At 35.1% G+C, this 25,473-nt stretch overlaps 2 protein-coding genes across 3 annotated transcripts; both read right to left on the minus strand.

Moving 5' to 3' along the window:
- Window positions 1-1,623: 1,623 nt before the first annotated feature.
- LOC117634083 (zinc-finger homeodomain protein 4-like) lies at window positions 1,624-3,887 on the minus strand. The gene has a single exon (XM_034367999.1). The coding sequence runs from the start codon at window positions 2,795-2,797 to the stop codon at window positions 1,778-1,780; it is 1,020 nt and encodes a 339-aa protein (XP_034223890.1). The 5' UTR covers window positions 2,798-3,887; the 3' UTR covers window positions 1,624-1,777.
- A 7,214-nt stretch (window positions 3,888-11,101) lies between these two features.
- Window positions 11,102-24,806, minus strand: LOC117622926 (squamous cell carcinoma antigen recognized by T-cells 3). Of its 2 annotated transcripts, XM_034353748.1 has the most exons (16): window positions 24,303-24,806; window positions 24,038-24,171; window positions 23,811-23,868; window positions 23,173-23,388; window positions 21,257-21,532; window positions 20,850-20,984; window positions 20,631-20,756; window positions 19,575-19,616; window positions 19,366-19,473; window positions 17,381-17,523; window positions 17,106-17,229; window positions 15,757-15,831; window positions 14,918-15,274; window positions 14,740-14,832; window positions 12,751-12,880; window positions 11,102-11,875 (listed from the first exon to the last, which is right to left on the minus strand). In XM_034353748.1, exons 1-16 carry the CDS (start codon window positions 24,525-24,527, stop codon window positions 11,634-11,636), a joined length of 2,484 nt encoding a protein of 827 aa, XP_034209639.1. In that variant the 5' UTR covers window positions 24,528-24,806; the 3' UTR covers window positions 11,102-11,633. The 2 variants fall into 2 exon arrangements, with proteins under 2 accessions (XP_034209639.1, XP_034209646.1); XM_034353755.1 differs by lacking the exon at window positions 20,850-20,984 and having other exon boundaries at window positions 24,303-24,733.
- Between the last annotated feature and the right edge of the window lie 667 nt (window positions 24,807-25,473).

Raw genomic sequence — 25,473 nt, forward strand, 5'->3', positions numbered from 1 at the left:
ATGTACTGTTGTCTGTAATTTTGTGTGCGACGGAGCAGTGAATGTGAAACTGAATTGGATGGCTGATCTGAGACTCTGAGGTCTCGTCTTGTCTCAAATCTTCGTTTCGCTTTGGGTGTTGTCATTTAATATGCAATATCATTTTCTTCTTTTTGGCATTGATCGAGGCATTATTAATTATACTTTTTTTGCTTTTCCTTTTCATTTCTTTTTGTATTTTCTTATCTCTGTTTCTGTACCGAAGAACATTCCTGCACCACAAACAATATGCATCGAAACAAAAAGTGGCTGCCTTTTCTTGCTGTTTTTTCTTTACTTTAATATCACGTACGTACCATTTTTCTGATTTTTCTTTTGCTCAAAACAATTGAAGCATTTTGTATTTAGCTACCAAATCTTCTAGACCAGCAATAAATAACCCTCTCTCTCTCTCTCTGAATGTTATCAACCTTCTCGTTTAAATTTTATTCATTTCTTTTCATGATAAGTGTTATTTTTCTTATATTAAAAATAATGTTATTAAAGCATCACACAAGTTAGTTTTTATTTACCAATCTAGTTTTTGTTTTTCTTGTTGAAAACTATAAACTCCCATGTCATAAATTTGACAAATAAAATATAGTAGATAATTGAATAGTTCAACTAATAATAATACTTAAGGTCTTTTTTAAGAAATAAAATTTGACACATAATGAGATATGCAGGTAATTAAGTTAGCAATAAAAACAAAATCAATGTTGGATTAATTATTCATGGACAACAAATTCATCTTTTTGAAATTTTAACATGATATCAAAGCGCGCACGAATCCAAAGTTTTGGGAGAAAAGAACAAAATTCAACACATTGTTTTGTCATCATCTTGAAGTACTTTATTATTATTATTTTTTTTAAAATACAAGTGATGGCTTAAACTACAAGGGATAAAGGAGTTTCTTACACTCGGGCACCAAAAAAAAAAGAGGAGTTTCTTACACACATTAGGTGCTATGGGGGTTCGAACCTAAGACCATTGATATGCAAATGAAGGCTCTTTACAAGAAATTTCAATTTGGTCACTGATGAAATAATTTAGCTAAATTGATCACTTTATTTTCTCAGTGACCAAATTGAAATTTCGTATAAAACCCACAAAAATATATTTAACCCTAATTTTCTCCCTCTCACATACATACACACACTATCAAGGAGGTGTCATGGCTTCCAAAAAAAAAAAAAACTTTAATTACTTCTTAGAGGGTAGTATTTAGTACATTGATTTTTTTATTTTTTTTATGAAACTCATCAAACTTTGAAACGGAATAAATTTTTAACTCACAATGCCAAGATCCATTGTTAAAAGAAATCTAGTTCTAACAAACATGAACAAAAATTATAACCGCTAGCAAGACCCGTGGTTAATATATACCTCTTCTTTTCTTTCCTTTTTTTTTTTTTTCCTTTGTCAGCTGGATTCTTAGGTATTAGTTACTAGAAAATATAACACATATAATATATAAGTCCCCTTTCAATACTGGACAAGAACATGAACTAGCTAGCCACAACTCACTACTAAAACCCAATTTTCAAAATCTACATTGCATAACCACAATGCTATTCCATATATATATAAAGAAAACTTACAAAAAATATCAAAGAGGACAAAATTATAAAATAAAAGAGAAAAAGACAGGGTAAATTAAATATGATAATCAGTAATATAAGCTAGCTACTGGTAGAGTTAAGCACAAACCGAAAGAGGATGATGAGAGAGATGGTAATTAATTTTTTAATTGATATTAAGCAGGTGGGGGTGGGGGTGGGGGTGGTGGGGTATTCTTCTTGGCAAGATTGTGTTTGTTGTTGTGCATCCAAACCTTAAGAACTCTTCTCTTGACCCCAATCTCTTGGCAGAAGTTTTGTACCACAGAGTCTTCTTGCTTCTGAATCTTCCACCCAACTTTCTCTGCAAAGTTGAACATTTTTTCCTTCTGCTCCTGTGTAAACTTGGTCCTGAACCTTTTCTTTGCTAGCTGTGCTGCTGCTGGCCTGCCCACAGCCCCACCACCATCATGCTGCTCCTGTTCATCAGACTCTGAAGGGAGGGCCCCCATCCCCATCCCCATTCCCATTCCCATGTTGTAAGACATTATCATCTGGTGGGGTGCTGCTGCTCTTGATGAGGGCATTGTATGGTACCCTAAACCCTCTTGGGGGGCTGCTATTAAATTCTTGTGATGGCCAGGGCCTAATAGGAACTTCCTGCTTCCAACGCCAACCCTGTTGATAGTATGATGAAAGTTATGATCCCAAGAGGAGGGGAAGGGCTGCTGCTCACCTTCTACTTCTTTTCTGTGGAAGTTTCTGTGACAGTTGCAGGCTGAGCAGTTGAGAGCTTCAATGGTGCCTTCTTCTCCACTGGGCATGAATTCACCACACCCATCAGTTGCAGTCCCTCCCATGGCTGCTGCATGGTTCTTGAGACACTCTTTGTACCTCACCCCCCCTTTCTTACAGCTGTAGGGCACAATGTTCACATGCTCCTCCTCCTCATGATGAGGATGAGAATGGGGGTGATGGTGATGATGATCTAGGCTTGTGGGCATGGAAGAGCCATTAGTGTTGGAGGGGTTTTGATTTTGGGGCACTGCTGAGGAGGGAATCAAATTGGAATGGTTGTGGGGCACTACTGTTGCTGCTGCTGCAGGGTCATGATGATGATGATTATGATGGATCATGTGCCCATGCCCATGCCCACCACCATAGGAACTATTTATTGGGATTGGGATCTCCCCAGCTTCTTGACTTGAAAGTTCCATTATATAATCAGTCCTAGCTAGATCTTTCTCTTTTTCCTCTAGGTATTATTTTAATGATTTGGGTCTTGTTTGTTTGGTAATTGGAGACCAAAAGAGAAGGAACAAGAGAGAGAATTAGGAGGCTCGGTTTGAACTTGAATGATTAGAACTAAAAAGTGGTTAGTTTTTGGCTCCTCAAATACCTAGGAGTTTAATTTTTTGACAATTATGCTCTCTAGCTTTTAGTGAAGCAAACAAAATGGAGAGGGGAGAGAAGAGGGGAAAGAAAGTTTGAACTCTGGGATATGGGTCCTCCTCCTAGGGCTAATATTAAATCCTTTTGATCAAAGAACAAAGTGCCAATTAAAAGGCCATCAGCCACCTCAACTTTGAATATACATATCCATATATATGTACATATATCATCAGCTGATCTCAACTTAGAAGGAAAGAGAAAGAACAAGCAAATACTAGTGTACTGCACCCAGAAAGTTGGAAACCAATCTAAGCAAATCAAACCACCTTTTCTCTATAGACTCAACATATCTCTATCATTTGAAAGAGATACACATAGAGGGGGGAGGAGGGAGGGAGTGAAAGGGGGTCACCACTCAAAGACTTCCCAAGAAGGAAAATGATGGTTGGAAAATTAATAATAGAAGATGAGACAAAGCTAGTAGAGAAGTAAACCTATTTTTTCTTTCTTCCTTTTGGATCCCACTAGAAATAGAAATCGAGAAAGAAAGAAGGAAACAGCAGCAGGATGAACACGCCGACTTCCCTTTGAGAATCTTGCTCATGAGCTTAAACAGTAGCAAACAGCACCTTCCGTTTCCATAGCAGATTAAAGCCAAACTAAGAGGATGTAAGAAAGAGGAGACAGTCTCTGGCTAAAAATGGGGGAGAGAAACAAATCATGAATTACTAGTGGACAAAAGAAAAAAGAGTAAACTGATATATTAATTTGGAGCTGAGTTAGTGAGTGGTGAAGAGAAGAGAGAGGAATATGAGAAGAGGAAGAGGAGATAGAGAGAAAGGGAATAGGTATAGCTAATGGCTTAGCTAGCTAGAGAGTGCTAGAACCTGGTTTTGGAGGTGGGTTTTAGCTAGTGAAGCACTAAATATTAATATCGGCTTACACACAGCTACAGTGAGTAGTGATGAGGGGCCCAAATAAGAGAGAGAGAGAGAGAGAGAGAGAGAGAGAAAGCAGTGCTTTTTTTACAGACAAAGAGGAATACACAGTGAGTTTTTGGAGAAGCGAGTTCAAAGGGCACCCCAAAACCAAAAAAAAAAAAAAAAGAAGAAAAAAGTGGGGTGCTTGCTTAAAGCATTGCTTGCACTATCAGGCAAGTTTACGCCACCTAGAGAGCAGTGTGTGTCAGAGAGTGGAGAGGAGGACAAAGGAAGCCAGAATACAATGCCAAGGAGAGAGAGAAGAGAGAAGAGAGAAAGAGAGAGAGAGAATCAAAAGGAATTATGAAAAGTAATGTTGCATGCCCAAGGGAAAATTAGCAAAAATCTTCCTCTTGATATTGTATAGTTGTATTTTTATATTATGAGTATGCTGGACTTAGAATTAAAAAACCGCTTGAACATTCTTTTCCTACCTTTGGTCTTCAGTCTTCACACTCTCAAATGCAGCTCCTACTCAAGATCCAATAATAAATATATATATATATATATATAAGTGTACAAAATCATGCATACAACTGCTACTGCCTCCACTGTTGGGTTCGGCTGCATGCAACAATTTGGCTACTTACAAAAATAAATAAATAAATAAATCTTGTGTCCTCATTCATCCTTGTGATGAGTTAAAAGAAAGATTCATGCTACTCATGTGAACCATTTATTATCAAATTATCTAAATTAGAGAAATATTTGAAGAGCCTTACTTTGTTTCGTATTTCACATATTTAATTTGTTCAAGAAATTGGAGGCACTCTTCTGCAAATTTTAATGCTGACCAGTCAAAATTCTAATATTGTTTGTGTCTCTCCCATGCTTTTCTTACCTTAACTAGCTAGCAAAAACTAAATGAAGTTTTCTCACAATAGATACATATTCTTAAGCTTCTTATACATTCAATTGTTTGAATATCTGAATTTTTCATGAATGAGGCCGAGTAGATAGGAAAGAATTGTGCTTTAAGCAAGCCTAATCGCTAAGCAAAAGGATTCGTGCTCAAGTTAGGTTAAAGTCTTCTATAAAAAGAGGTTACAAGGTAATGATGACAATTTGTTTCAAAATATTAGGATTTTCAAGTGCTAATGATGAGATGCTCGCAATTTATACAATATTTTGATCTACGCTCGAGGCTAAACAGAGAACGCCACCTAATCCTAATTTTGTATAATGTAATATTCACTTATTAAACTTGTGTAGTATGTTTGTTATCATACTCTGAATTTAAACTATATAGACAAAAACTAATTTAATAACAACATTTCTTGCTAAACTTTAATGTGGGTATATTCAAGATCACAAGTGTTGTTGTTTCATGCATCAAATAAGGGATTACTCAATACGGCAATGATGTCCCCTTGGAAAACAGAGATCATGACAATGCCAAATCAATTCATACAGATTCATCACAATCACATGAAATATGAGAGAGAGAGAGAGAGAGAGAGAGAGAGAGAGAGAATAGTTCAACTATCTAATCCAACAGTGATGTATAGTACCAGGAATCTTAGCAGTATGATTACTTTAGAGTTTGATATTAATGAATCCTAGTAAAAGTAGTAATCTGAATTTTAGTAATATATATTTACTATATTTTATAATGCATGGAATAGCCAATGTCTGGTATAGTTTTCCTAGAGTGCCCTGAGAGTTGAGAGTTGAGAGTGAGAGTTTAGAGTTGAGAGAGTGCTGGAAATTACCACAATGTTGTTGTCCGGTAAAGTTTTTCTTTACACATTCTGCACTGCAGGGAGAAATTATATATATCTTTTATATTTAAAAAATTTAAACTTTATTCAAATCACTTTATTCTTTTATTATCTCTCCTTTATTTCAATATCGACACCACATTTAAGTCCTTTACCATCTTTAGCTTTTTGTTTTTATGTTTGTTTGTCTCTTTTTCTAGTAATTCTTTGTTGCTCTTCGTTCAGTCTTTGAATTGCATATTCCTCTCTCTCTCTCTCTCTCTCTCTCTCTCTCTCTCTCTCTCTCTCTCAACTTTAACCCGCATGACTTGAAATACATGTTTGGTTCAGTCCAAAAGAGAAAAAACAAACAAACAGAAGAACAATATATATATCATACATCTTAATTAGATACACAAACACAGAGTAGCCTATAGCAAGCTAATTTTGCATAGCATTTTCAATTATAAAATGGGACTTTTAGTAAATTATTTTAAACCCTAGGAGCTGATAATCATATAAAATTGACTTTTTCATTCGGTTCTGTGGGAATTGAATGTGGGAGTGAGTGAGACAGAGAGAGAGAGAAAAAAAAAAAAGAAAAAAGGAAGGATTAATTATGTACTGCCGGGAGAATGGGCCACAAAAATAAATGGTATTGATGACACATGATGCAGCTTGATCACAATTTTCAAGATGCCTCTCAGAGCCCAAAAATTCTCTTTTTCTTTTTAATCGGAAAAAAACAAAATTTGATTCCATCCATCTCCATCAGTCACTCAGTCACTGCTGCCCTAATTCTCTTTTTTGCGTGTCTACTTATATTTACTTTATTTTCTACCATTTTTGGAAGCCAATTAAAATAAAACTGTAGATAGGGTAGTTGGATGGAGCATGTGATTCCATGCCATTTACATTCGTTTTTTTCTTTCTTTCTTTTTTAGCTTTTCATATAAAGAAACAAAGAAACAAAAAAACTAAAGATAAATCATTTTTAAGGATTTATTCTAATAATATTCACTTTATTTATTTTGTCAAATGAAGACTAAAACTTTTTGGTCTAGTAAAAGCAAATTATATTCTTGGTCAACTAGATTGGATGTTATATTCATATATATATCATAATAAGATAGATAGATAGAGAGAGAGATAGCAGCTTTAAAGATTTGTTCTAATAATCTCATCTCACCTACTCCTCCTTCCAAAGGTGCAGCGCCTGCCTTGGCCCTTGTCTTAGGAAACCAAATCTTCCTTTAAGAGGCAATCATATTCATTTTACGAATCAAATTGTCTAGTTTTGCTTCCTTCCTTTTTCCTCTCTCCCTTTCGATTCTCCGCTTAGACTTTCACATGCTTCTCATTACAACAAACTTGCTTTGCTTTATCCATTAATTTATTAGAGCATACCATTGATATATATATATATATATATACATATTATTTTTTTTTGGGTCTTTTTTTTTTTTGGGTCTTTTCCTTTCACTAATATATATAATATCACTTGCCAAATAATCTGATCAATTCAATTGCAAATTCAACAAAGGTGGCTTACATTACATGCATGGTTTTCAACTGAGGCTAAAGATATATGAACCAACTATCTATTAGTCTATTATTTCTCTTTCTCAATATTAAAGACTCAAATCGAGAAACAAGTAGGAGACAATACATATAACGGTTATATTTGACACAAGTGCTGTAAACAATCATTCATTCAAGTATATATATATATATATATATATATATATTATTCCTCGATTTAAGTTGTTCATATTTTTTAGGATTTTTTTGGTTTTCAATTAGCTATATCCTTTTTGAAAACCCAAGGGTAGCTAAATACATGTTATGTCTGCCCTAGTAATAGATTGAATGGTAAGAGTGCAAAGGTGACCACCACCAGTATATAATGGTATCATTCTTGCTAACTTCATAAATACTCATGCACACACCCTTTTTTTTATGTTCTTGCTTCTTTCTCTTCCTTTCTTCTTTATAAGGATGTTATCATTTTCATTCTTGTAAAGCATATAGCAGCTCCAGCTTTAATGTATTTGGTTCTCTTTGGGGCAGAAATAGCGATTTCTTTTCTTCTACTGTCAGGATCCGAAACAGGCAGGCAGGCCATCATTCTATATGTACATATCTCATTTCCTACTCATGCTGTTTATGTTTTCCCAATTTTTTCTTTTTCTGATCTACTCACGTTTCTTAGACCAACCGCATTTATTGTTTTCATGTCTTGATTCACTTCTACCATAAACGACATGTGATGCACATAAAGGCATTGATAACTACTCAAACACACAATTCATTCTAATATTATAGCTTTTGCTTCAAAGTTAGCTAGTTCTTCCACAATAATTTCAATTCTTCTATTGCATTTGCACTGTTTTTGAAAATAGTATTGTAGAAATTAGGCCCTCCACCTATATATGAACAATTGGCAATATATGGATCGAGAGGCCGGAGACCTTTTAAATAATTATGTAAGCCTTCGCATTTTTAATGTGGGATAAACTCTCAACACAATGTCACTCAATCAAAGATATGAAAAAACTAATTACGAAAGGGAGCTGTTATTGGCAATCCAAAAAATCATCATGGCGTACGTGTTTCCAAATTCCAGGGGAGCTAAAAGGTAATATAATCCTTAATTGGAGTGTCTTACCAGAGTCCACAGTTGCTTAAAATTGTGGCGATTAAATAACTTGCGCATGTGTTTCCAGTTTGAATTGAAGCCTGAGTTCAGTTGTGTATAGGCTGTCTGTCTAGATCTGCACTTGAGAGTGGCTTAGTTGTCTGCCTACATATACATATAATGGCATCTTTGTAGTTTGCTTTCAGCAACAACATATGGAGGAGAGATATATATGGGTAATCATAATCATTCCCTTTCTTTTCTTTTCTTCTTTTCTTTTCTTTTAGTTTTCTTTGGGAGCTTGCGGGGATCAGAGGCGTGACATAAAATTGTACGCAGATTTCCATACTTTGGTAAGCATCTGAAAAGTTGATTAATTTCCATTCCAAGCTTTAAGCATGTGTGTGCGCTTTCTGTGGTTAAATTAATTTATTTTCAGTGGTTTGATTTGAACACTGGGTAGGCAGTAGTGCTTTCTGTTTTTCGAGGGCCCTACCCTTATCGATCGTAGAATCAACAGCACATTTACTTTGTTTTAATCTGCGCTTTGACATATAAAAGGAAAAGACTATCTAGCTAGCCGTTGGGAACATTCCCACCACTTTATAAGTTTTGTCTGGACTTAAGACCCAGAGGCCACGTATGTATGAAGGGACCAAATTAAAGCTCTGTGTTGGGGGTAAGGCATAAGATTCAAAGCTATCTAACTCAGAAAACACTATTATACGGTACCATCCCTTTTACAAAGCCCGTTAGTATCCACCTGCTTCCTTCCCAAGTTCCCAACCCCACCACCTTCTAATGTATGATTGAGAGAATGTGATAAGGGGGGGAAGAGGGGGAGAAAAGCAGAATAGAAGAAGAAGCAAATTGCATTGAATTCCCTTCAACTACTACAACTTTTTATTTTGTTTATGCATTGATAGTTCCATATTTATGTTCTTCAACTTGTCTAAAGAATTTCAAATGAAATGAAGAAAAATATCATTCAGACGATGCATGGCAGTTTTTTTATTTGCTAATTGAAAAGCATCGGACCATGCATGGCAGTTTGCAGGCAGAAAGTACCTCTCCTCAGTCTCATATGGCTGATGATGCATCATGCATGGTGCATGTACATTACATGTTTGTGTAGTCTTCACTCTACAGGATTACCAAAAGAAATCTTCAGTGTGCAGATTCAAGAAATTCATAAGCACTTGGACACCTAACATTTATTATTAACTTTATTATTTGACTTTGAGGTATACACAACAAGCAATTGCGTACATGACTTGTGTGACTCTGAGTAAAACAATAAGATGAAGTGGCGTGTAAGAAAACACCAATGAGTCATATATCTGCAAATTTTCAGGAAAATGTTCATGTTTGCTGGATACAGTGACTTTTCCCCACTGTCTTCTCAGACAAGCAGGGAAAGAGTCGGCTCCTCAATTTAAAATAGTCACACTGCACAGCAACACCTCATGACCTTGTGTAGTAATTGTTGAACCAATGTTGAAAGATAATCACCTCCTTTTCTTTTATTTGCAAGCTTTAACTTTTATTTACTTGAGAACTGGGTTCATAAACTGCCGAACATACGTCGACATATCATATTGTAAATCACATCTCTAATTTCTAATAAAGTGGATTGTCGACTATGAATGTACTACCCAAATGTAGCATGACTAACATCTTGATCTTGTTTAATGAGAGGTAAAGTGCTGAGGTATCCATTATCAACTCTGCCCCTCGTGTAAAGGGGGACTTGAAAAACATTTTTTATTTTCCTCAATTAAAAAAAAAATGTATGATCATTGATATTTTCATGTTTTCAGACCCTTGAAGTGAACTGATAAAAAAAATATAAAAAAACCCTCAGTTTGTTTGCACAATCTATAAACTAGCCAACATCAAACTTGATATAACCACCTATTGTATCTTAGATCACTCACTTCATTAAAAGAAGGTTTATTTATGTACATGCCTCTTGTGCTTTCAAATTTGTCTCAGATTACCACATGTGTTTGCAAACGTCTCAAAATACCCCCCAAATTTTTAAAAACAGTCTCACGTTATCCGTTCCGTCAGTTTTATAGACATTCCGTTATGTGCGTTGAGCTCCACTTCATTTAAAATATATTTAAAAGTATAGCCAAGCGGTTATACCCCTTTTTAAAAAAAATAAATAATAAAAAAAAGGCTACAGAAGAAGAAGAAGGAGAATAAGACCTTCTCAACATCTTTGATTTATACTTGTTTGAACATGGAATTCTGAGCAAGAAATCCCCTTCAAAACCCCAAGAAGCAACAAACCCAAGTCTCCAAGTGGACCAATCAGCCCAAGAAGCAGCCCAACAAGAAGTACCAAATTTCCCTAGCCTTTCATGCTTGCCAAGGTCTCTAAGTGATGACCAATCTTTGAACACCAAAAGGAGCCTCTTCTCTTCTGATTCTCTCTCCCCACACTCAATCCTAATGAGCACCACACCAAAATTCCAAACAGTTTTCTCTGGTAAACAAGTGATAGAGTTCTCCAAACCCTATGAGCACCCAATTTCTCCCTTTCTTAGAACTGAAAAACCCTTATTCGCAGAGGTTAAAGATTAAAACGAAGTGGGGATGCACGTAACGGAATGTCTATAAAACTGACGGAATGGGTAACATGAGACTGTTTTTAAAAGTTTAAGGGGTATTTTGAGACGTTTGCAAACACATGTGGTAATCTGAGACAAATTTTAAAGCACATGGAGCATGTACATGAATAAGCTTTAAAATGTTACCATTTTGCTTTCAAGCCCTTCACTACTTTGATTATAATGCATTAAATGGCAGCAGCACCTTATGATCCAAGGCATAAGGTACACGAGTTTAAATTACATTATGCAATCGTAATCGCATATAAGGGGCAACTGTTAATTGTGCTGGTACAAAACAAAATTCTTCCAGAAGATATGTTCAGATGTTTCAAACTGTTTGGTCATCCAGAATTTGAGGTACAAGCCCAAGGACGAGTTTATAAGGATCATGCTACAATTACAATCCAAGTCAATGCAGAGGAAGGACCTGCATTATGGCTACAATAAGCAACCATCTAGCGTACACATTTGTAAGGAAAATTAGACCTCATATACATTCTGTAACCGGTAACAGATGATCCAATTCATTTATACCTACAATAACCAAAATAAGGCTCTCAACCCAATATATTTCTTTTCTGCATGTACTGGATCAAATTCATTTAGATCCCAGTCATTCTGTGATATTTTCTTGATTATGAAGACGTGTTTCCTTTGTCATATTTGTGTCCAAAAAGCATTTGAAAAAGAGAGTTGCCATGATTGAACCCAATAACAAAGCTTTAGCCTTTGAGGAACATATTTCTGAACTCATCATTGGATTTTGGTTTTTCTTCACCTTGTTCTTCAGTTTTTGGTTTATTTGCAGTCTGACCAAGTGCAAGGACATTCCTGGGAATTGCAAATGTGTTCCTACCCCTCAGTTGCACATTGTCGCTTCCGCGGTTATGACTAGACTGCAGTGCCTGATGTGCCCTAGGTCCATTGGAGGTCTCAGCAGATTCTCTAGACTCAGATCCCCTGGCTGCACCAGTTTAACTTCATAAGCGAAAAAAGTATTCAACAAAACAAGCAAGCATTATGACCACATGCAGAAAGGAAGTTCAAATAGATTTCTCTCATAAGATGAAGAATTTTGAAAACGATGGAACAATGTAAGCACAACATATAGGACAGCTTGAAATATTCACATACAGAAAATTTAGGCAGCCACCTTTGGAAATGCAGAAAGTTTTATTATATTCGTTCTCAACAAAAGTGGATATTGTCTCTAAGTTTAAGGCTTGAAGACTATTATATCCAGTTAGGTTTCAGACTTCAATTTTTTCAAGATATCCTGTGTACTGGGTTTCAGCTTTCGCCCACTTTTGAAAAAATTATAATAATTATCCACAAAAGAAAAAAAATTGAAAGCCACTTGCAAACCAGCAAAGACAGATACTCTCCTTTGTGAACAAGGTTTTAGTGTAAATGAGCAAGCATTAGATATAATCAAACCCCTAAACAACGTATTGAATCCATTCCAAAGGTGCAAATTAGCTTAATTGATAACTCCACTTGTATCATACATGAGACCTTTTTTCAAGTATGAGTTTCATATTGGAGAATTGAGAATCCGTCCCTAAGAATTGAAGATTTTATGAATATTAACAATTCAGTTCAACTCAACTAGTTTGAGATTTGCTACATTCAAACCGAGCAAAATTTGATGAATAACTATTTTATTCCATTCATCAGGTACACAATATAAAATGTACGATAAAATTAAGTATGCATTAGAGAGTCTATTCCATATAAATACTCGAATTCAACCTCATGTAATTTTTATAAATGCATCAATTTGATTTAGATTCTGCATGTGTGCACACAGTTATGTAGAAAACAATCCATTTGGCCTACCATGTTCTTTTTTCCCATGCTTTGGATCTGATCGTGCAATGCTCAGCTTCTTCCCAAGAAGCATCTGCTTATTTTTGGCTACAGCTGCAACGAGGTGTGCATCATCTGAGAAATCCACGTACGCCAGTCCCTTCACAAGTTCAATGAAATATAAAATCAGAACCTCCTAGACACGGATAAAAAGAAAGCAAAGTACAATGAAGTCAAATTTTTTATGTTAAAAACATACTTTATTCTGTGCTTGCCATGATAAGTAAGGTAATTTTAATCAAAAAGTGAAAGGCGCAGAATCATAATCCTCATATACTTGATTCTGTCAATTTAATTAATTCTAAAATAAATGAGACCATATCAACAATGCACTTTTCACTACTGATTCATGCACCATGTCCAATAATCCCATATACTGATAGATAGATCAAATTAAGTTCATGTATGAAAGATACGTACGACAGCTCCCGAGGTTTGTTCCCCAAAAAATCTGGCCGGATTCCTTTCACAAAGATGTCACAGACATAATTACTAGAGAACACTCATGTGCATCATACAACAGGAATGCTTCCTTACTAAATTGAATAGGAAGCTTGAACCTTGCATACCAGATGAATACCTGGCATACAATCAAATGAAACAGAATATTACACCAGCCTTCTTTATAAGCTATTAACACTAGCCCCAGCGAACCGCCCCAAATCTCACATTTTTACCTTTTTTTGTAAATCTTGTAATCTGAGTCACAACTGTGCCCCTTAAATTAAAATTAAAAAGAATTCACTCCCCACCCTCTCTTCCTCAATCAAAGGGGAATGCCTCTGCTGCAGAGGCCACTTGCTGCTGCCATGGCACCACGGCTTTTTTAAGTTTCAAGGAAAACAAATTTTTTATGAAAGATAATATAATATCATTATTCTAGCCTTATAAACTTCCTGCCATCAACTAACAACCATAACTCACGGGATATGTCCACTATGCAAAAGATAAAACAATTTCATTATGCAGTGAAGGATAATGAAGCTGTCTTTTAAAGGAAAAAATATAAGAGTACAGGGTGAGGAATTTCACTGCTCTTCCATGTAACTTTTCAATTTGACAATTTCAAGTTCTACAATCCGGGGCTAGTGGCATCAGGAAAAGGATGAGTCTTGTATGGCTTTACAGGTAAAGTTGTGGGGTTTTTAGGGTCAGAACAGGTTTTGGTTGAGAGTGATAAAACAGGTCTATACACTTTTCTACTAGTTGTAACATTGGAATTAGATCAAAGCCACTACCATAGCACAAAAAACATAATTAAATCTTTTTATTCCTAGAATCAAATTAGTCCATCATTACTAAAAAGAAGACAAAATTTCTTCAGATCCAGAACGTAGTTATATGCCAGGATTATTTCATTGTCGATCACTCTCTATATATATAAAGTTATGACTCTAAAGTGTCTTCCCAAATAGCCCTAAATTATCAGAGATAGTTGTTGTCAACTTCAGCTTCAATATCAATCCTCTTATGCCTCCAAACCATTAAACCATTCAAGGCCCCAACCCATCTATGAACCTTTAGACCCCTCCTCACCACCAAATCATTAAATTCTTGACATTAGCCACTTCTAGCATCCCCCGTATGATAGTGAAAGATGCCTAAATTGTCCTAGGTCAACTATTCTTATCAACTAAACCAGCCTTTTAGAGATACTGAAAATTACGAAGGATTTGCACGCAATTATAAAGAAAAGATGGTCCCATGCCTTTTTGACGGCAGCACACTAACATTATACATGTTAGCCAAGTTACCACCCTAGTGTCAGCATAACTTTTATATCTGTGTATGTGTTTTAAGACTCTTGTTAATGCATGATAGCATGACATTTGTAGCAAAGTGCTAAATTATAGTACATCCAGTACAAAATACTCAACCCAAAGCACAACACACAGATAGGAAAAAAAATTAAATTGACAGGGGGGAGAGAGAGAGAGAGAGAGAGAGAGAGAGAGAGACCCTTGACTTTCCACTGAACTTGTCATGCAGTAATCTAATAGCAACCACTCCCCCAACATCACTGAAGAATTGACGCAGATGTTCATCATTTGCCTGCAAAATACCAACAGTTTTCTAAGATCACACATGTGCGTTAAAAAGAAGAGAATGATAAGGGATACTGGGGGCGTATGCTTGCCTTAAGGTTAATATTTGATACAAATGCAGTGCACTGGTCAGCATATGCTTTTGTTTTCTCTGGAACACGCTCTTTCATCCGTTGCTCATTTTGTATGTCCGGTTTGTCACCCTTGGGTTTGATCTTTTCCACTGTTTGTTCACCTGGGTTCAGAACATCAGAATCCTTCCCATGTGCTTTCTTTGGCTTTTGAGATGCATCTTTCTGCCTCTTTGCTGGATAATGTTCATCAGGTATCTCTGAAACTTGCTTTCTCTTGTCACGAACATTCTTCTTGGAGGAATTCTCCCCCTCTTCTGTCAATTTGGACTCTTGCTGTGACCTAAATAATTGAAGCTCTTCCAGGCGAGGAGTGACCTAAAAAGAGGAGAAGAAGTCAAGTATATCTATTCAATTAACAAGTCAATACACATGCATACTTGCTCAAAATCTATTCAATTAACAAGGCAATACATATGCATACTTACTCAAATTGAACCAAATAGGATACAGGATATAGAAGAACTAGTACTGGTATACTCAGTTTTGATAGAGGAAACATCCATTCCATCATTTTAATATGATGAATAGTTTGTTATTGATTGGGTGACAAATCTCCACTAAGATTACCTAAGTTGAGAACATCGCAAAAACCTTATGAAGCACAACCCTCAGCATGATTTTCATAGTACAGTTCTTTTGACAAACTTTCCAACTTTATTTTATCATTAACTGTTCTGTGACCCATAATAAAGGGAACATAAAGTAGAAAAATTACCTTCACATTCACATTCACATAGACTAAATGATTTAAATTTCCATACAACATTCAATTCGTACGCGCAAAAGAGAAAATGTACCTTCTGTACTGCACGGTCAAAATCATCCAACGAACCAAACTCCCTCTCAAAGCGTAACCATGAGTAGCAGATGTCCTGAATTATTCTGTTTTTTAGAGAGGGAAGGCATCATCTAATCCCACATGTATTATGTAGCAAGTGAACAAAGTTCTATATAATTAAAAAACACAAATAGACAACATCTAATAGAACCTTAAAACAACATTATTTTCCACATCATAAATTAAACAAGCAATGTCTCAAGGTAGTTAGATTTTGTAATGAAACTACATGTCAACTATATGAGTTGGTATAAATGCTCACAGAATGTGAACAACTACTATCAAAAGACAAGGCTTTTTAGGAAAGCGGGTATGCAAGACTGATATAATTTACTAGACATTCCACCGAATTACTTAATAACATAATTCAAAAATAAGTTCCAAAATTTTCAATTATTGAGTGCTTTTGTTTCCTTTTCCAGAAACTTTATTTTATGTTGTTTTGTAATTTTTTGCGCTGAATTTCAGGTGCAGTAAGATAATTTTACTTGGATACGTTGTGTACTATAAAGTTATAAACACCAGATTTCTTGCATTGACTCAAACTAGAAGCGAATTTTTAAAACATGGGAATGAAATACATTATCTAGTGTTCAACATGGAAGAAATTGTATTCTCATCACATGTACCTATCAAGAGAAAACACTTCTCTAGTTTGAAAAAATCATTGATTGTAGAACCTGGTTCTGAAAATTCTAGAACATACTTTAGGTTGAAAGAACTGGCTTTCATTCATATTGAAGGCTCTGGGATGGTGTTCTGTTTGTTGGTCTAGGTTTTCTCTTTCGGCTTTTGTGTTTTTTCTGTTGTCTTAGGTGTTTCATGGACTACTTATCCATGCATCTTGTAATTCCTTTTGTTTTCTTTTAATAAAACTGTGTTTATTATCATAAATAAATAAAAGTAATTGGCCGATGAACGCTGATGTAAATGTAAAGTTGAAGCCATATGATCCAAATACACCTGAGGGCTTTAAACCCCAAAAGGCTTACAGTCAAATTCTACACCACACCTTGTGGCTGGGAAAGGGGAGAATGTTGAAAATTTGATACACCATAGGTTGAACAAATTTGGAAACTGATACTCATCTAGTCTAATCTCATTGCCTGCTACAAAACAACCAAGATATTATATTTGATTTCTCTGCTAAATATTTGAATAGGATTATGGAAGAGGAACATAGTGTATCATACTCAAACTACAATGCACACAGATCAGAACCCAAAATCAAGCCCAAGAAAAAAGAACCATATAAGCTGAGTAAACTAGGTTTGATTGGAAGATATAGATGAGGAAAGAAGACCTTACCTCTGAACCAGTTCCTGGAAATCTTTTACTGTAGCATCTCCTATATAGAGAACGGGCTTCACTCACATGGCCCAAATCAGCTTCCATAGTTATATAACCTTGCCAGGCTTCCAGCATTGAACCACTAACAGAACAAACATAAAATTAAGCATCATACAAAAAAAAAAAAAAAAAAAAAAACCCCAAAAAAAAAAAACAAAAAAAAAAAACAACAGCACTAACAACAATCATGCCAAGGTAACAATCCAGATTTAGGAATGCCAGAATGGCCAGACCATATCTTAAGTAAACTTTCCCACACTCCACGAGCTGCCTGTAAGTCCTTACGCAGATTTAGCTCTAGACGGGCCCAATAAGCATGCAAACGTAACAAACCATCCGTGTTCTTCAGGTATTGTGAAAAGTATTCTGATGCATTCTGAAAGTATAAATTGTTAGAATTTCCATGAGTGTGAACAATACTTTCTTTCTCTAAAATGCAAAAAGCCTTCAAAGTCCTTAGCAGAATCCTAACAGCATATAGATTGTATTGTTCAGGACCACACCTTCAGGACTCCTAAATTACATAGCAATAAACGACCAGAAGATCACTTTGAATTTTTTAGGTCATCTACTTGAAATTGACATAATCAGAATTGTGGGCTCAAATAGGCTGAATATATGTAGGAATATTTCTAGCCAGAATAAAGGACAACTAGTGATTTTGTCATAGAGCCTAGATTCCACACAACAAAAAATAAGTTCAACAATCAACAATTAGGTCATTACGTGAACAAGATTGACATAGTTAGATTTGTGGGCTCAGAAAAGCTGAATATGCATAGGAACATTTGTAGCCAAAATAAAAGACTATTAAAAAAAGAGTTCAATAACCAACAATTAGGCCATTACACAAACAAGATACTCTGATGTATGTATATATGTAGTTTTATATACACACATAAAAGGCCAAATTGTAACATATTTAATATAATAAAACTATTTTACCCTCTTTCTTTTCTTTTCTTTCTTTCTTATGCACCTATTTCTGAAACTCAGGAAGCCTAACGTTCCTATTCTAGTGTTTGAGAATGTTGGGAGTGGAAATGATTTCATCAGGATACCAACAGAATTTTACTTTTTGTAAGAATAAACATTAGGGTATAATTATCATTGTGATTTATTATGAAGTTAAAACTAGGGAATGGGAATAAGAAACCCACCTCTTCTTTTAGGAATGCAAAACCTCCATTTGTGGGTTTTCGATACCCGTCAAAAAGGCAAACCCGATCAATTGCCAAACATGGGAAAGGGATCTCATATCCATTCCCAAAGTGATAGAACTGGGAATCACACACTACCTTGAATCTTCAAATGTATTATCACATAGGAGAAGAGTTACAAGACCATTCTCTCCTTTACAATCCATTAAAGTTCCCTTCAAATTTGCCACAGAGAAGCAAATTCACATGGATTCACAAGTTACCTCATCAATTAAAGAAAAATTCAAACAATTTTCCACTTGTAATTCCCTTCTATAGAAAAAGTATCACTAATAGAACTACACCTTGGTAGTTAGAAGGATAAGAAATTCCACATATACTTTATTTAAGTGAAAGATATTAAAGCTTCACCAAGGTCAAGTAGTGAATGCTTTTGTCATCCGGCATGACAGACAACAAATGTGACTCCAAATTTTTTTCCCTGGACACAATCAATGTGACTGCTCACCCTTTAATAATACGCGTTTGATACTGTTACATTCTTACTAAATGAACCGAAAGAAGAAGAAAAAAAAAAGTACAAAAAATAAAGCTGATGTAGTTCTAGCTCAAAACCATGAATTGTCGTAGAATAGTATTTTCTGTAAGTTTATCTTAATTAATGTACGCATATATCAAGTTCAGATGTGACTTCCCTTGATTTCTTTCTTTTTCTTTTCCTTCGTTCGATAGATTACATACTCGTAATGTTTTTTTTATAATAGAAACAAACTAAGAATATTAATAGGACTTCAATCGATTCAAGCGTGGTCACACATATATTTGTACAAATATATAACACCTAATTTTTATTTTTTTATATATTCAAAGTACAAGGTCACGACTGAAATCCCGCCCTGCACAATCCCATTTAATTCAAAAGACCAACACACACATACTACGTATTTGCAAATTGGTAATTGTGGAGTTTAATTCCTAACTACTTTTCCTTATAATCTTCACGCTGAATATTAGCAAAATGAAGTGTTTGTTTACGTAAGAAAAAGATAATAACACACCTGAAAGGTTTCCCTTATTAATGAATAATCCAAGACGCTCTCTCCTTCAACAGGGCATGAGATTCTTCTTCTTAAGCCATCTATGCGGGTGAGGTACAAATCCAGGAACTAAAAAATCGTAGTTCAATAAACAAACATATTCAGAAAAACATTGAACATAAATTCCAAAGACAGACAGACAGACAAATCAAATATAGGAATTTATGTACCTCATCGAGGGTTAGAATGCATTGCAGGGACTTCTCAAACACCTGAAAAATGAGCAATAATTTATAATTTGGCAGACCACTTTTTCACAAGAAATCAGAATGGACTTTGGACACTATATAATTCTCAAAACATAATTTTTATTGGTTCTTCTTATGTTTTTTCACTTCTGGTTTGGTAAAGGCATCCCACTGGAGTCATAGTGAAAGTTGAACTTAAGTACTCGTTGTAGAATATATTGGTTGAGATTAAGTCTGATGCGAAGCAAATTCTGTAATTACCATTGCATTCTCTTCAGAGTGACCTACTTGCTCTACAGTTTGATTCACTAGTTTTTTTGAACGTGTCAAGAGTCAAATGTTTTGGCATTTCTTCACAATCAGAGTCCAAGACTCATTCATCCCAAAAGACTGTCATTCATCCCTCACTGTAATCAGAGCTCAAAATCAACCCCGCCCTTCTTTACCGTAATACAACGTGATCACAAGAAATTAAATATGTATCGTGTAGATGGAAATTTTGGATAGAAAAGGAAATTAACATAATAGCAACATCAGGAATACCTTTCTAAAGCATTGAGGAAAATACCATCGGACAAACTTTGCCTTCATATTTTCTCATTGAATTAGAGCTTTTACATGAAAAGATGGATGGTAGAGAACACCAAAAAGGCCAAATGCAGGGGACAAAAATAGTTAAGACAGACTTGATTAAGGACAACAAAGGTTCACACATCTAAAAGTTAATGTGGCCCAGTCAGTTTACCAATTTACAGAAGGAAATAAAAAAAAGCAAGTTGGCATACTCTGAGTAACTGTTCAGAGCTAGTTCTTTCCTTTGCTTGGGCATTTTCTTTTAAAACAACTAGGCAGCTAAATACGTGATGCATGATTTGTAGAGGAGCCCACAGCTTCAAAGATGTATTCATGTCTGATGCAACTTAATAACCAATTTAAAAACAAATTTGCAACAAGTAATTAATAACCAAATTAGAAACAATCAAACATAAGTCAATAAAAGAATGCTCTCGCCAAACAAGACTGAAATCTAAAACGTACAGCAGCAATCTCTTTCTCAGAAGCATGCCCACGCTCCAAGGAAAGCAAATATCGGACCCAAAGCTCTCCAACACAGGGGCAATTCTTCACAGCCCTGGAGTACACATTGGTTATAATACTTCCAACCTGAAAAGGTAACATAAAACATTAATTACTTAACCAGCAGAGAGTTGCCCTCAAAACAGAAAATATTAATAAGAAATGAACAAGGAAAAAAACCTTTAATGTTTTATCTAAATAGTGAGTATAATCAAGCCAGAGATAGCTGGATATAGGAAATTCAGTAATAGCGCGTTCATACAACATCTGAACCCGAGCTGGATCTCCAGAAGACTGTTCAAATTTCAAGTAGTTCTGCAGAACAGAATAAATTATTCTTTCCATAAACTGCAAACTTAACGCGTGAAGTAAATAAATATATTGGGGGAAATCACAATGACAATCCTATACAAAAGAAAGGAAAAAAGAGAGGCAGAAAATACTAACAGTAAGTTCAAACAAGACAAGGATGCAAGGATATCAGAAGCCAAAATGGCCAATAAAAAGGAATAATACAATGTCATTTCTAACATAAATACTTCTTTATTCCAAAATTCTAGGAAGTACTAATTCTAAATGATACATACCATGAAATGTTGAAGTTTTTCTGAGTCAGACATATCCTGCCGACAAATCTGTTCTTCAAGATGAACACGAGCATTATACATTTCCAACGCCTTTTTGTATGCTGAGGCAACATGGGATGAAATCCCATCCAGGTCACTTGAGCCAGCATTAAGAATGTTCCCTTGTTCCACCTCCCATGCCTTGTAATCCAAAAGTGTTGACCTCATATTAACATGGGGAACTGACAACTGACGGTGGAATATAGTACGGATGCGCTGAATCTGCTTGTCTCTTGCCTGTGATGTGAGAAGCATTTCTTATCTATAGATCTCCAAAAATTATTTAAGTATCTAAAAGCAGCAATACTTATCCAAAAGACAACCATAACAACATATGAATAATAAATAACTGGTAAGCGATCAAAGCAACAAAACTTGTTGGGGCATTCAAATCAACACATATATGACCGCGATGCATCATTTTTAAGTTTGCAGGTAGAATTTGAACTTTCCTTCTAATTTTTTTTATAACTAAAAACAATCATTTATTTATTTCAAGCAGAAGGTTAAAGGTTAAATCTGAAGTGCAAAACACCAAATACCTAAACCGCATTGAATTATGAAAGCGCAGTTGTCAATAGTCTGCTCAAGGATAAAATTTTGTGTACCCTCGCTCTATTAGAACCACCCACCACAAAAAAATTATGTTCCCTCCCACTGTTTTGGCATTATCTGGCTCAGCTTCAACTTTTTTGCTTTCCTCTACTCTACTCAACAAGGTGAATCAGAACTATGAGTCCTTTTCTTTTTTTGTTTTAGGTTTTTTTATCTCTGTTTTGTTGTTGGGACTTGCTTTATCTTTAGTTTCTAAGAAATGTAAATTTTAACTGAAAAAACCAAGCTGTAAAAATGTTTAAGGAAACTACAATATAACTTAGTTATCATAAAACTCTGTTCAGAATTACAATTATATGCTTTCTTCTTAAAGTGGTGAACAACATAAATAACTTCTCTGGTTTTTTTTTTTTCCTAAAAGAAACGTAATTTTATTAAAGTAGGGCAACTAATTACAAAGAGTGAATAAGGAATCCACAAGCCGGGAAGGAACAATTAACAAGAAAGTACAATTCAAAAAATGTAAAATAGAACATGCTCAATAAACGAATGAGCATAATCTTAAAATCAGCCAAAACCGATGCCCATAGGGTTGCCCAGAACCTCACTCTATCCCAAAGTTCATCTACCCCCACACCCTTATAATCCTCAAAGATTCTTCTATTGTGCTCCATCCAAATGTTCCAGAAAACTGCCAACAACAAACAACCCCATAATGGTTTGGCCTTCTTGCCCCTTCCCAAAGCCTCAAACTTAGTACTCATAAGCTCAAAGCATCCTTTTGGAATAACCCAGTTAGCTTTAAAGAAAACAATACAACACATCAAAGAACCGTAAAAACAGTGCTAAACGACACTCTTCCCATGCATTAAAAAAAAGCTTCAGGGAATTCTTATTCTCCTCCAAACTATTCTGAATTTTTCTTCAACATTCTTCAAGATTTCTACTATTTATTTTCTTTCACTCCAAACAACCTATAGGCTTTTCGTTGTTCCCTAACAGGTATTAAAAGAAGATATCTGAATCATAACTAAAATTAGATACTGATCCACATATTTACATCTGTATGACTTAACTATTAAAATATCACAAGCCTAATCGTAATATTAACATGTAAATTTGAAGCAAAGCAAAAAGATATTGGCAAAAAAGAAAAGATCACAAAGAAATGTTGAACAATGAGACTAAAAAAAGTCAAATATGGAGTTCAGATCAGATTGTAGTCTCTCTCTCGTTTTTACTAGGAAACAAAAACTTCTGTGAAAAAAGAAAGATGTAATACATGAAAAGACAGCCAAGATGTCCAATTTACCACTACAAACCTGATTATCAGTCTCATCAGTAGCATCAAATATAGCTTGCTCAAATTTCCTGTAGGCTTCCCATAGTTTACTGCCTTCAGAAACATGCAAACCAGCTGCAGTAAGAGCGCGTTCAAATGGATCTCTTGCCTTTAAAATACCAGCAGGTGAACATTCTCTTACTGAGGGATCATTTTCTTGAACAAAATCTAAGTAGTCACGCCAAAGAGAGATGGACTGCAGTTGAAGGTAATATAGTTAACTGTCGATACTCCAAACAAGCAATTCTTTGATCATTAACAACAGAAAAAGATGAGCTACAAGTAATCCAATAATCAAGCTTCAGTCTTGGAAAAAGTTGCAAAGCATTACACATTTGATTGTGACAAAAAGCACAGATAATAGAAACCTTTTGCAGAGATAATGAGGCGAGTTATGTGGAAGCAAAACAGAAACATTGCTGGTATGGTATTATTCTGCTCTAATTGAAGGAAATGGATGGCATCCTATTTCATTTCATAGTTAATATTGTTTCTTTTGCTTCTCATTGTCATTTTTCACCCATAAACTGTCCAAAAGTAATATAAATATGACATGACATATTAAGATATAAGGATTTTAAAATTGCATATGTTCTGGAAGACAGGAGCATAACCAACCAGATACTCAAAGACTCCTCGCTCATAAAGCTTTTCAATAGCAGGAAAAGCATCAGACCTGCAAAGTGGAGAAAATAGAGTGATCTCAAATCAAACAATAATATAAAAAGAAAAATAAACGACCCAAAACAGGCACTATTTTTTCTTTTATGTTTCCATTGTGGTTGTTTTTAAATATGAAGAGCACTAAGGCTAACAGAAGTGCATTGATAACGAAAAGAGAGTACCCAGTGGACAGAGAAGCTTCGTCCTTAGCCCAATCCTGCCACATAGAAGGGGTTAACGGAAACAGCTCATTCATAGCTTCCCTTGCTTGCCTCAGTTTTTCAATGTCAGCTATCTGCCTCAGAATCTTTATGTACTAGAGCAGTAACAATAAGAATTCCAATTCAGGTTTTTTACTCGGCAACCAAACAGAGGGTAATCATATAACAATGCATAGCCAAAGAAGAAAAAAGAAAACAGATAATGGAAATTCACAAGTGTAAATACTTGGACATGAGCATCGTAGTTGCCAGGGTTAGTGGAGAGCTCGGCTTCTAGGGTTTGGAGCTGCAGGTTTTTCTGGGCTTGGTCTCCGTCCTCTGAGCCAGAATCAGAGTCGGAATCAGAGGAGCTAGGGTCTTGGTCAGGGAGGTCGGGCATGGGTTGGTCTCCATTGTTGTCATCTTCAGAAGTAAGAGTCTTTGATTGAGGGCTTAGGGTTACTTCTTCCATGAACTCCGTTGGTATTCCTTTTTTTCTTTATTTCTTCCACTGAGACCAAATTGTAAGCTTTTTACTTGTATGCGCGAGGATGGGGACCTATTGGTATTATTGGGAGGGATGCCTCTCTCTGGAGTTTCTGTGAAAATCGGCGAAACTTCACCCAGTTTTCAAACCGCCACAAGAACTTAAGGCGCATAAATTAAAATTATGCAGAAATGAAAAATGAAGAGCCTAGAAAAGGTTCAGAATTTTTTTTTTAAAATTATTTTGGGTGCTAATTTTCTCCTTTTTATCCATTTATGCTCTCTTCTGAAATTCCCACTCTGTTTTTTAATTTACACTCCTTTTTGTTTCTTAACAGTGCTGATTTAAAAGTATTAAAAACTTAAAAAAAATGTAAATAAACAAATAAGGGTAGAAGAATCAACTTTTTAAACTTTTATAAAAGGAATACTAAAAGGAGGGGAAAATTGAACTTAGGAGCAGGTGCAGAGGTAAATTATAGGTCTTGAAAAAAAAAATTATTTTAATACAAGCGTTATATGAAGGGAAATTCAAATGGGGTAGAGAGCTGATTAAAAAATAATTAAAATAATTAAAATATATTTAAAAACTTGAAAAAAAATTTATTTTAATACAAGCGTTATATGAAGGGAAATTCAAATGGGGTAGAGAGCTGATTAAAAAATAATTAAAATAATTAAAATATATTAAAAAAATAAAATAAAGTGGAGGTGAATAAAATAAGAGTGCAAACATCAACTCGTCGAATAGAATACCTACTCTTAAATGCTTGGACTATAAGTCTCTTGAGAAAACAAATTCTTAATAAAAGATTTGAACAAGGATTCTAATATATCCATACTTATTATTCTTATGCTGAAAATTTATTACAATGTGAATCCATACTTATTATTCTTATGCTGAAAATTTATTACAATGTAGCTTGACTTTT

Source organism: Prunus dulcis, chromosome 1, assembly GCF_902201215.1.
Source record: "Prunus dulcis chromosome 1, ALMONDv2, whole genome shotgun sequence".
NCBI classification, from domain to species: Eukaryota; Viridiplantae; Streptophyta; class Magnoliopsida; order Rosales; family Rosaceae; genus Prunus; species Prunus dulcis.